The sequence below is a fragment of the Rhineura floridana genome, chromosome 11, assembly GCF_030035675.1.
Source record: "Rhineura floridana isolate rRhiFlo1 chromosome 11, rRhiFlo1.hap2, whole genome shotgun sequence".
Classification (NCBI taxonomy): domain Eukaryota; kingdom Metazoa; phylum Chordata; class Lepidosauria; order Squamata; family Rhineuridae; genus Rhineura; species Rhineura floridana.
In genome coordinates, this window is record NC_084490.1 from 29,921,339 (window position 1) to 29,933,907 (window position 12,569).

Sequence of the window (12,569 nt, forward strand, 5' to 3'; positions counted from 1 at the left end):
CAAGAGAATGAGAATGTCTCGGGAGAAATGGTCAAGGGGGTGATTCCTGAATTCCTCAGATTCTGCTTCCTGAAACTGTGGCCTCATTAATGAGAGGGCTGGCCCTATGGTGGGTCAAGGGAGTTGTGCATTGGCATGAATTGTATCATTTTGACAAATACTGCATAGAAATAAAATTCCAAAAGGATAAGCTATGAGAGAGAAACAGCATAAAAGGTGGTGGGCCATGTTGCTTCTTAACAATTGTTTATGTGAGTGCTGCACAGCAAAAATGTACAGCTACACTTGTTTCAGAGGTGAAAACGGGCAGGACTCATAGAGTTGGCAGTACATATCCTTCCCATGTAGTTTTTTATTTCTGATTCCTCTTGTAAAAATAAAATAAAATAAAAATAAAATGGTAGCAGGTGATGCAAAAGATCTGTGGCAAAGATGCTGGAGAGTATATGCTAGGCAGAGTAGACAATGCTGGGCTGGATTTTCAAACCATCTATTTAAGAAAGTCTCCTACGACTCTATGAACTGCCTCCACCTGCTACGGTGTATGAGTTGATACAGAAACTATTGGCTGATTTGTGGTTGTGACATGCAAAGAATTACTGGATATTAGAGATGTCAGGGAATGAACATACAAGTGGGAAGAAAAAGAATCCTGGGAACTGTAGTTTGTTAAAGGAACTGAGAGTTCTTTGGAGAAGAACAACAACAATTCCCAGGATTCTTTGTGGAGGGGAAAAGCCATGACTCTTAAAAATGAATAAGTGTGCTTTAAACATATGGTGTGCATATGGCCCATATTCTTTGCTGTTCTGCTGCTTGCCAGTGCACCACTTGGTAGAAAACATCCTATGTCTCTTTTTAGTATCTCTTCCCTCCATTCCTCAATTAAAATGAAAGTGTACTTTGCTTATTTTTTTAGGGTGTTTTTTTTTTCAGAATTGTGATTTAACATAATTGCTCAAGATTTCTAATAACAAACTGGAACTGCTCAGTGCTGTGAGTAGATTGTGTGCAAGGGATTTCTTTCATTCCTCTCTCTGTCTTACATCCAATTTCAGCTTAAGATATCCCGGGAGTGGATCAAAGGAAGGTGAATCTGTTGGTCCAGACTCTCTTCTTGCCATTTTTTCAAATCTAAGAGTTATCGGCATAATTGGAGAGGGATTTTTTGGGGGGGCGGAGGGAGCAAGAGACAGTAAGGGGAAGTCCTGCTGCAGGGAGATGCTTTAATCTTTCTCCATCCAGGCTGCAGGGCTTCCTCCTGCTGCAGGAGAGTTTGAAACTAACAGCGAGAAGAGGTTGCCCTTCTATTCTCAGCAACACAATCCCGAAAGGCTTTAAACTGGACTTAAAGGTTAGTTGAAAAAGGCTGGGACTGGAGATGGATTACTTACATTTACAGATATATTGGCAGACACACAGTCCAGCACGCTTCCTTTGATAGGAAGCAGCCCCAAGCATTTGTTGTTATTATTACAAGCATTTGTTGTTATTCTTATTTATCTTTGGTAAACCTGTTCATTCCAGGAGCCAATGGGCAACCCTTTCCAAGGGCCAAGGATTTTCCACACCAGCAGTTACTACAGATGTATGTTGGATTATTTGCATATATCAGAGTTTCTGCGGTAAGGGAAAATCTGGATCCAAGGAAGAAAAAGTAAAGGCTGGTGTTGTGATGAAGATGATTTTGTATGGATGCTGCAAAAACCTTTCCAGCATGAGCAGCACTGAATCCACAACAAACTGCAGAGGCAACAATAGTTTTATGAATGAGGGTGTGTGTAGTGATTTAGTTCCTCCATGCACCACTTTTCAGTTACTTCTGTGTAAGGCTGAGCTTACATATTTCAGGAAAGGCACATAACATTGCCCAGTTGCGTTGCATTCCCTCTTTCCCAATGAAGACAATGGAGGATTGCTTTGTATTATCCTCACAAAAGCCCCATAAGAGAGGCTAGTCTAAAAGTGTTTGAATGTTCCAAGGGCATGCAGAATGAGGATCCCCGCCCCTTCTGCTTTCTGCTTTCACCTTCTTAGCCACTACAATTGATTGGGTCACTGAGTAGAGACAGAAAGACTACTGGATTAAAGTCATGCTCCCTTTTATTCCCCTTACACTGTTCAACACCCCTATCACAAACATTCTGTATATCCTTCCATATCTTTCCCTGACAGATGCATGTCCAGCTGAATGTTAGGAAGTCTAGACGTGTGCATTGTACGCATGGAGGTTATCAACCTATTCCTTTACACTGAATACTTGGGGGCCTCTAGTGGGTGGTGGCCTTCTATGCACCTAGTCTACACCCTCAACCCTTCCTCTGACATTAGTGCGTTCAGTGGGACATCAGAGAAAAAGTGTACATGCACCCAATTAGGGGCACAAGTAGGCTTCCTTTTCTGACACCGACTGTTAAATTAAAATGGTTTCAACATTAACACTTTCTGTTTTAAGGTTTCAGTTCTTCTGTGAAGTTGCAACAGCTCTCCTGCTCTGACTTCTACTTAGCTGAAGTTGCATTTCTTGTGATAAACTCTAGTATATGACTGGGATGTTTTTATTTTATTTTATTTCATTATTGTCCAAGGACAGTTTCAACAAAGGAATATCTGGCATATCTGATTGTCAAATTAAACTGGCAAATCAATAGTTCTACATAAACAGTTGTAATCTTCTTCCTTGTACAGGTGGCAGATGAATTAGTATTGTGAACAAAATGCACAATCTTACCTCCATGCCTACATTTCTGCTGATGGGATTTTCAGAAATCCGCAAACTACAGATCTTACACTTCTTTGTGTTCCTAGCATTGTACTTGACAGCAATAATCGGAAACCTTCTCCTTGTTCTTGCAATTGCCATCGATCGCCACCTTCGCACTCCCATGTACTTCTTTCTAATTAATTTGGCCATGATGGACATTGGCATCATTTCAGTCATAGTACCAAAATCAATGGCTATTTCCCTCCTAAATAGCAGGTGGATTTCTTATTTTGGATGTGTTGCTCAAGTTTTCCTTTATTTCTTGTTTGCAACATCAGAGTTTCTCTTCCTAACTATAATGGCACATGATCGCTCTGTCGCTATTCGCAACCCACTCCAGTATGAGACAATTATGCACAAAGGAGCCTGTATTCAGATGGTAGCCATTGTGTGGATGACTAGTCTTGTTTATGCCATATTAAACACCTGTGGCACCTTCGCAAACACATTCTGTTCTGTTACTGTCAAACAGTTCTTCTGTGAAGTCCCAACATTACTGAAGATCTCCTGTACTGACCTTTACTTAGTTGAAGTTTGGTTTCTTGTGATAAGCTGTAGTATAGCACTGGGATGTTTTATTTTTATCATCATAACATACATGCAAATCTTTTCTACAGTGCTTAAAATCCCCTCTACGCATGGTCAGAAAAAAGCTCTCTCCACTTGCGTTCCCCATCTCACAATTGTCTCTGTGTTCATGTGCACTGGATTCTTTGCCTATGTAAGACCTCCCACTGATGCTTCTTCTGATCTGTATGTGGCTTTTGCAATGATATATACCATTATTCCTCCCACATTGAATCCATTCATCTACAGCATGCGAAACAAAGAGATTAAAACTGCTTTGTGGAAACTGTTTAATCAAGGACATTCCTCCAAATCTTTCTCCAAGGTTGTTTTTTAAGTGTGGGATTGTATGAAGATGGTTGTTCTGCATTGTATGAAGATCTTGTTCTGCAGTTTTTAACCTTAGTGCAATTGAAATTTTCAGTAAACATCAGTTTTATTTCATAAATTGATTTCTGTCTCCTCTAACTTATATCCAGAGACATTATTGTTTTCTTGTGCATCACTATTTGTTGGCTACCTAAAACGTAACATTTTTAAGACCAGTTCCACAAGCTATTTTCTAATATAAGCAGATATATACATTTAATTTATATCATATTTTCAGTATGATATAGACTGGGATAATTTATGCCACACTGTTAGTGCAACAGTTAAAAGCCTTCCTCCTACTATCTTTAATATCAGTCTTGGAGAGGAAGAGGCATAAATGACCAGAATGTGGACCTTCTGCCTCTGTCTCCAACTGCCTGCCTTGGTCGACACCGCTCTGAGTGAAGGGGTCCACATCATGCAGCCGGCTCTTACTCGGTCTGGGGGGTCAGCCACACTGGGCAGGCACTGCTGGGGATGCTTAAACAACTCCAGCCACTGCCTCGCTGCTCCCCACAGACAATGCCCAGGCTTCTGAACCTAAGTTTTCGCAGCTGCCCAACATAAATCACCACCAGCAGCAGCAGAAGCCCGGGAAACAGCAGCTAAGTGAAGCTGAGGAGATGGAGATGGAAGAGTTAGGAAATGTAGAATACATTGGTGTTGGCATCCTCCTCGGGCCTGGCATCAGCGCTGCCTCCAGGGCTGACGTGTTTTCAGGGCTGTGACCCGAAGTTTGTGATGCGTCGGGCATTGGTGACAATGGGCTATGGCTCCTTGCAGGACTCGGTGGACTTCAACATGGGCCACTCCAGCTTCATCTCACACCGCCACCTGAAGCTTGCCTTCTGCACCCTACAATGGCATCCTTGTCGATGGCAACTTTGAGTGCAGGGGTGACCCGGGCCTCTAGCTGCCCCCGCATCCTTCTGTTTGCCATTTTTGGGATCCCCTCTGACGCTTGTGAGACTTTGGGGATGATTTGTGTGTGTTGGACCCTGGGTGAGAGCCAGGGTGGATGGGTGGAGTCCTGGGTGAGAACCAGGAGGTTGAGAGATGTTGAGTGACAAAGTGCAAGGCAATTGTTTCAAAATTTATTTGTTAATTTGTATTATGTGTGCATTTATATTGTGGCTTTACTGTATATTTTTATATTTGCTGTTTTATCTTCTGTACACTACTTAGAGATTTTATATATTCACTAATAGGCAAAAAACCTATGGAGAAGATGGAGAATTATATTTTTGTATGTTTGTTAGTGTTCTTCTTACTTTGCTTCTTTCCTGTATTACTAATGTTTCTACAGATGATCTAATCTAAAAAAAAATTATTTCTATCATTTTTCATCTTAGAAATCTGTGACAAATTTATTTTTATTAATTTCAAAGCCTTTTTATTGATCAGTGTCATATGATGGTGAAGACAGCCTTTTGTGTTTTATATTGGAGGTTATGTTCTATTTCTATTTTGGGTGCATTAACAGTGGAATCTGAAACTGCAGTTTGATGTAAAATCAGACTGATTACAATATGTTGTTACTTCAGCAATGACTCTTAGCTGTTGGAAAAAAGAGGATGTATGTTTTCAGCCTGCAATGTTTAAACCACTTCATTTAAGGCAGGGTGGGCACGGTCAGTTAAAAGCATAGAGCACACCTAGAATTTTGCTAGAATATATTTCACCTCCCAGTGTTTTATCTTCTGCAAATTAAGACACTCCTGAGGTCCACTGGAGACTATTCTGCAGAGGTCAGTGCCATTATTCCACAATTATGTTTGGAGTTTTTTTAGTGTAAATTTTGCTCTACTTCACATATCCACAGAAATAGAAACAAAAGAAAACGATTTTCTATAGGAAACTTCACTAAAATTGCAAAGTAAATCAGACGTATTTAAAGTGACCATCTGAATGATATCAACTGTCTTAATAATGTTGCTTCCTCCCTGCTAAAACAAGATCAGCACAGCACATGTCTTCTTTCTATTATTTGGGCTGATTGCACGTATTGCCACCATTCACCATATGCCCAGAGGCACATGTTACCAAATTCTTCCAAGCTACACAGGAAGTGGATTGGACTGTGCAAGACCAACTCAAATTGTGTTTGCATTTTGACCAATTTGTAGGGCAGAACAATATCTCAGAGAGGAGGTCAAGTCTCCTGCTCTCCTGGTGCATTCACTATAACTGTGCAATTTCCCTGCTTTTTAAAGTTTGATAGAAATATCTGTTGGCTATAGGTACGTTCTTAAGCCACAATTTCTTTTTGCCTATTAGTGAATTTCTCTTCTTTTTTAATCCGGGAGGTAAGAAATGGGATCCTCTGCAAGCTTGCTGAGAATGGATTGATCATTTGCATGCTTATTGAGTTCAGAGGGATTTACTCCCCTGCAATCATGCTTAGGATAGGTGAAACTGACCCCAGGGAATGGGGGAGGAGGAGGAAGAGGGAGGGGAGGAAGGGCAGAGGAGAGGAGGGAGATGGGAGCAGGCAGAAGGGGGAGGGGAGGAGAAGGACAGGTTTGATCATTTGCATGTTTACTGAGTTCAGTGGGATATATTCCCGTGCAATTATGCTTAGGATAAGTAAAACTGACGGGGGGGGGGAGAAGGCTGGAGTGGGCAGGGGAGGAGGAAGAAGGAAGAGGGGATGGGAGGAGGAAGGGAGAGGAGAGGGGAAGGATGGAAAAGACAGGTCTGATCATTTTCATGCTTATTGAGATCAATGGGGTTTACTTTTATGCAATCATGATTAGGATAGGGGGAGGGGGAAGGGGAAGGGGGAGGAGCGGATTGGATGGGACAAAGGAAGGGTGAGAGGAAGGCAGGTTTGATTATTTGCATGCTTATAGAGTTCAATGGTATTTACTCCTGTGCAATCATGCTTAAGATAGGTAAAACTGACCATGGGGAGGAGGAAGGGGAGGGGAAGGATGGAATTGGAAGGGGATGGGGATAGGGTTGGGTAGGGAGGGCCAAAGGAATGGGAGGAAAGGGTAAGAAGGAGTGGATAGGAGGGAGGAGAAGGCAGGGTGGGTTTGATCATTTGCATACTTTTTGAGTTCAAGGGGATTTATTTCTGTGCAATCATGTTTGAAAATGGAAATGACTGCCTTCAAGTCGATCCCGACTTATGGCGACCCTATGAATAGAGTTTTCATGGTAAACGGTATTCAGAGGTGGTTTTACCATTGCCTTCCACTAAGGCTGAGAGGCAGTGACTGGCCCAAGGTCACCCAGGTTCATGGCTGTGTGGGGATTTGGACCCTGGTCTCCCAGGTCGTAGTCCAACCCTGACCTGGGGGAGGGGCAGTGAGGGGAGGAGGAGAGGAGGAGATTAGGTAGGTGGGCATTGGGCAGAGAGGAAGCCCCTTACCGTTCCAAAAGGAAAACATTGTATCATTGCTTTTCAGTGTTTCCCCACCTTTTTATTCTACAACAGGCACATGTAGCCTCCCACCCAATTTTAAACCAAAGCTGTCCCTGGCCACATCCACACCAGGCCTTTATTTCACTTTGGACAGTCTTGGCTTCTCTCAAAGAATCCTGGGAAATGTAGTTAGTGAAGGGTACTGAGAGTTGCTAGGAGACGCCCTGTTCCTCTCACAGACCTTCAATCAGAGTGGCTGACTGTTAAACCAGTCTGGCCACTGGAGCTCTGTCTGTGGAATAGGATTTTCCTCTCAGCATCCTTCACAAACTACACTTCTCAGGATTCTTTGGGGGAAACCATGACTGTCTCATGTGAAATCAAGTCTGGTGTGGGTGTTGCCCCCTGATTAGGCAAGCCCAGCAGCTGTGAGTCAGGCTTTTAGAACACTGACAATTGGTTCTTACTGAGCATGCCAGACACTATCATTCAGTTCAATGCAATATTTCTTAAATTAATTAAAAAACAGCCAGGCATTTTTTTTTAACTTTTAAACTGCAGAAGATGAAGGTCAGTGTATGGGGGCAAGGTCAGTAACAGGATTACAGACACTCTGTGAACATGGCTGATTTTTAATGAATTTCAATGGATTATGAGAACTCTGACAGAAAAAAGTCTAAAAGGGCTCTCAGTTTTTTTCTTCTCTTTTTACACTTTGAACTCTCTATTCTCTCTGACTGTTTTGTGTATCGCCATGAATATTGAGAGGGTTGTTAAGCAAGCATTTCTTAGTTCAGGACTATAAGTTTTGTAAGGTTTTGTTTTGAAATGAGCTTATGGCATGGGGGGTATTTTCAATTTAACATTGCGGAATGTGAAAAATCCATGCTGGCTATAGTATACAGCCACTCTTGTGGCTGTATAATTAAGCAGTATAGAAGTGGCTTAAATAAATATATAAATAAATAAATAATATTGTGGGATCTCCTAACACAATCACAATTGGTAGCTAGATTCATTGCAGACCCAGCAGCAGCCTAACACAACTCATACAATAGTCTTTAAGGGGAGTGCGGCATGAGTGAACTAGCCCTGTGGGTTGGTTTTTTAAAAAAAAAATACTTATTTCTTAGTAATGGAATGTTTAACTAGGTTGTCGAACTGGAAACAATGAAGATGTGGCAGCTATGCACTTCTGAACAAGAGGAGGGGGAATAAATTTGAGTGCATCTAAAGCTGACAAAAATTATCTAAGCATGCAAGAAGAGTCAGTTGGACCCATCCTCTTATAGGAAATTGATGAGGAAGATATGGAACTGTTGTCAGTTCAGAGGTCAAGGATTCTGCTAGACTATAAACACAAAACTCCCTAAAAATATCAGTGTACTGATGTGAGCCAATCAATCTTTCTTTATTACAATCAATGACCAACATCCCAACTTTCATCAACCTGACACATGGATCAGGACACACCCTTGATTTGGACTTTGCTCCAAGTGTGGGGTTGTGGTCTGGAAATAGGTGAGCCACAGACTGCCCTATTTTCGTAGTCAGACCTTTTTCTGGTGAAATTTGGTCTTGCAGCGACTATTCTTACCTGTAGGGATGGGGACAAGTTAGGATGACATCATATGACATCAGATGCACGAAAGTGGTGGTGGCAGCATGAAATAGGTACCTTACCCTTAACAGCACATTCTTTTCTCTCACACAAGATATGAGCACAAATATGGCTTGTAAATATAATCCAAGCAGAAACACGGCTGCCAAGGAACATTTGGCAACACCATTTCGCAAAACTTGTGCAAAGGCACAAATCCAAGGACACACACATAGGTGAGCCCAATCACAGGACTCAATGAATCCATGAGAGAGGCCTCATAATGTATGCAGAGGAAATGGCTCAACCTTTCCACAATACTTTTCTCTCATGCTCATATCTATGCACACCCATCCCATATTCTCTTTCACACATGCTTATTCATATACAGACTCATCCCACATACTCTTTCTCCCTTCTCTGTTTCAAATTCCCACACATCCCACCTTATTTCTTTTACTCTCATTCAGGTTCCCACCATCACTCATTCATCTTCATGCACACAAACCTCAGAATCCCTTGAAAACGCTTCCTATTTGGAAGCTACAAGTGGCCACTCTCTCCTCTCTTCTGGACTGTGTAGCACTGACAACAGAGGAACAAGAGATGGAGACCAGACTGCCAGTACATTCACTGCGACTAGACGCCTTTGCTGCCCCAGCACTGTCAGACAACTGTCATAACTTGCAATACAATTATTTTTACATTTCCCAATCCCATTTCTCTGGCACATATTGAGCCTTCCCAATTACAGTCCACAGAAGACTTAGGGCCCACTGGCACTTGAGGGGGCTCCTTCCACCAGCTCCCCTATTTTTGGACTGAGTATATTGAGTGCCAGCACTGGAAACCCCCCTTTTGATGTTCCAATAATGCACATGTACTGGGAAAATACCAAAATAGTTGGTGGCACATAGTCCACTATTTCAACTGGATGGGCGTGGGCCCACACCAGGATAAGTAGTTTGATTGGATGGTACTTTGACAAGAACTTCCAGTCTTGAGGTTGTCCCTCTTTGGATTGGATTATCTCCCCATCACTTATGTGTGCAAAATAGTGATACAAATTGGCGGGTCTCTTAAAACTGGTTCACAACTGATGCTAAGGTGAAGGATACGCTGATCATCAAGGCATTGCATATGGATTACTCCAGTTGGCATCCAAAAATGAAATCTAGTTTTCACAGAGAATTCCAAACCAAATCTGATTTTTAGGGAAGGGGGGTATTCCATTCATATTCCTTCATCTCCATTTAAAAACCTAACATTTTTGTCATATGCTAATCAAAGGATTTCCTTGCTGAATTAGTGAAATGGTCCTTTTGGGTCAACTTTCAGATTTCATGCTCTATCCAAGTGCTTCCCAATCTTTTTGGTATGGTGAACTACAAGTTCACATTTACTGTGTATAGTGCATCAAGAAAATGGCTTCTGTACTTAAGAAAATGATTCCTGGCCCAAACGTTTGGTAAAATCTTGCTCTGGGAAGAAATCTGTTCTCACCAAGTGGGATGACCTCATGCTAGTGGAGCACCTGTGTTATATGTGCTTGAAGGTCAGGGAATGAGGCCTGTCAACTGGCAACTCGTTTCAGCTGTGGGAATGCATGTGTGCCATGGCACTAGAAAATTCTGGCCTAGAAGCCTTCTGATTGGTCAATTAGACTCTCTCTAGTTGCTATGCTTTGTACTATAAAGTTAGCTCTCACTTTCCTTCTACTGTCCTTACACATTTGAAACACCACTGTGTTCCTTTGTTCCTGCTGGATTCAATGTTCTAATGCTCTTCAGGTTGTATATTAGAGCTAGGATCAGGGGACTTATTTGATTTATTCTGTTTTATAATTTTAAGCTGGATTTTTAATTGTATATCTTAACTATATTTCATAATGGTATTTGGGTTCTCTTTGATGCTGCTAATATTATTTATTCTTAATAAATCTACCTCAGTTATAACTTGGGTTAATTCTTGGGGAAAGCCTTGGTATCAATTCCAGTTCCTAACTAGCTACTGTACCAGTTTGTTGGTTTAAGGCTCAATGCTACTGTATTAGTTTGCGGGTTTAAAACTTGAGAGAGTCCTGCTTTCCACTCTTGCTTTCCTGGAATCTTAAGGACATTTGATTAACAGCCTGGGAGTCTCTTGGCCTACCCTGGTTGGACATAACGAGTGGTGGCAGCATACTACTTCCAACCCTTGTAAGTTGGGAATTGATGGCAACATCAAGAGCTGATGCCCATGTTTTTGGGAGTGATCTTCTTGATGTGGTGACCCATTGTTTTACGGCACATAAATTTTGGACTTGAGGTCTTCAGCAGCAATTGGTTTAATGCATTTTAACTGCGTGTTTGCCTATTTTATAACCATTAGTTTGTATCCAAGCAAAACTGTATGTCCCTATTATAGTGAAATTTGTTGTAATATTTACAGTAATTAGAAAGTTAGTTACAGTTTTTATGGAAACGTATAAACACCAGTATCTGATTGCAGGATATTGTTTCATAAGGTATGAAAATGTATTATAAAAACATATGGTTGCATAAGCAGGGTTAGATATAAGCAATTATGAATATTTTAACAGTAATTCACAATAAAGCCCACTTCGGCAAGTATCAGTGGGTGTCTGAGCTTACATTTTGCCAATGAGTAGGTCAACATGGGGTTTTATGGTTGTCAGACATAGCCTCACTTCATTATTGATGCAGAGCCTCCTACTGTATTTCATCCTCATAGCAGTCATTGCTGAAAAACCTGTTTCAAAAAGATATGTACTACCGAATAGCAGCAGGTTCATCAGCAAGCTCAAGATACTCAATAGTAGCTGAGTAATTTTGAAAACATGAAGCCAAAATTTGGATAACCTCAATTCCGTATTTTAAAGTGTTCCTTCAAATGACTGTTAGATATTCTTTTTGCATAAAAAATGGCAACCGTCTGACATCAGATGCAAATGGGTGTTGCACCCACTTATACTCTGTTTCTTTAGCATGTTGGGTTCATATATCCAAGGCTCAACTAGCAAGATGGGAGTAAGTTTGTTCCTATCGTTTTCTGGAGAGCCACAGACTGTGGCCACACTATATGCCCAGGAGTCCAGAGGGATGTTCCCTGCCATAATTAGTTAAAATCCTCAACTGCCCTTACTGAATAGAGGGGAACTAATACTCGCACGATTTGGAAACTATACTTCTGTTAATGAAGCCTAAAATAGCATTTGCCTTTCTTTTGCAGCCACATCGCACTGTTGGCTCATGTTCAGCTTGTGATCAACAACAATTCTAAGATCCTTCTTACATGTCATATTGCTTATAACTGTGCATTTGGTTTCTTTTTCGTAAGTGTAGAACTTCGTGTTTATCCCTGTTGAATTTCATTCTGTTGTTTTCAGCCCAATGCTCCAGCATATCAAGGTTCCTTTGAATTTTGTTTCTGTCTTCCATGGTATTATCAGTGCTTCCCAATTTTGTATCATCTGCAAATTTGATAAGCATGCTCTGTACCTCCTCATCCAAGTCCTTAATAAAAATGTTGAAGAGCACTGGGCCCAGGATCAAGTCCTGTGGTACCCCAATCATTACTTCCGCCCAGTGTAACAAGGAACCATTGATAAGCACTCTTTGAGTACGATTCTGTAGCCAACTGTTGATCCACCTGATAGTTGTTCCACCCAGCCCACATTTAGCTAGCTTGCTAATCAGAATATCATGGGACAATTTATCAAAAGCTTTGCTGAAGTTGAGATATATTATGTCCACAGCATTCCCACAGTCTACAAGGGAGGTTACCCGATCAAAAAATGAGATAAGATTAGTTTGGCAGGATTTGTTCTTCATAAATCCATGTTGGCTCCTAGTAATTGGACTCAATGGCCTTATAGGCCCCTTCCAACTCTGCTA

The 12,569-nt window shown here is 41.4% G+C and overlaps 1 protein-coding gene across 1 annotated transcript; it reads left to right on the plus strand.

The window, feature by feature from the left end:
• The first annotated feature begins 2,717 nt into the window (after positions 1 to 2,717).
• LOC133367702 (olfactory receptor 14A16-like) lies at positions 2,718 to 3,668 on the plus strand. Its single transcript, XM_061591799.1, has one exon. It carries the CDS (start codon positions 2,718 to 2,720, stop codon positions 3,666 to 3,668), a length of 951 nt encoding a protein of 316 aa, XP_061447783.1.
• The last annotated feature ends 8,901 nt before the right edge of the window (positions 3,669 to 12,569 follow it).

Bases quoted from the DNA above. Each gene is read 5' to 3' on its own strand.
- LOC133367702 (XM_061591799.1), top strand. From the start codon at position 2,718: ATGCACAATCTTACCTCCATGCCTACATTTCTGCTGATGGGATTTTCA.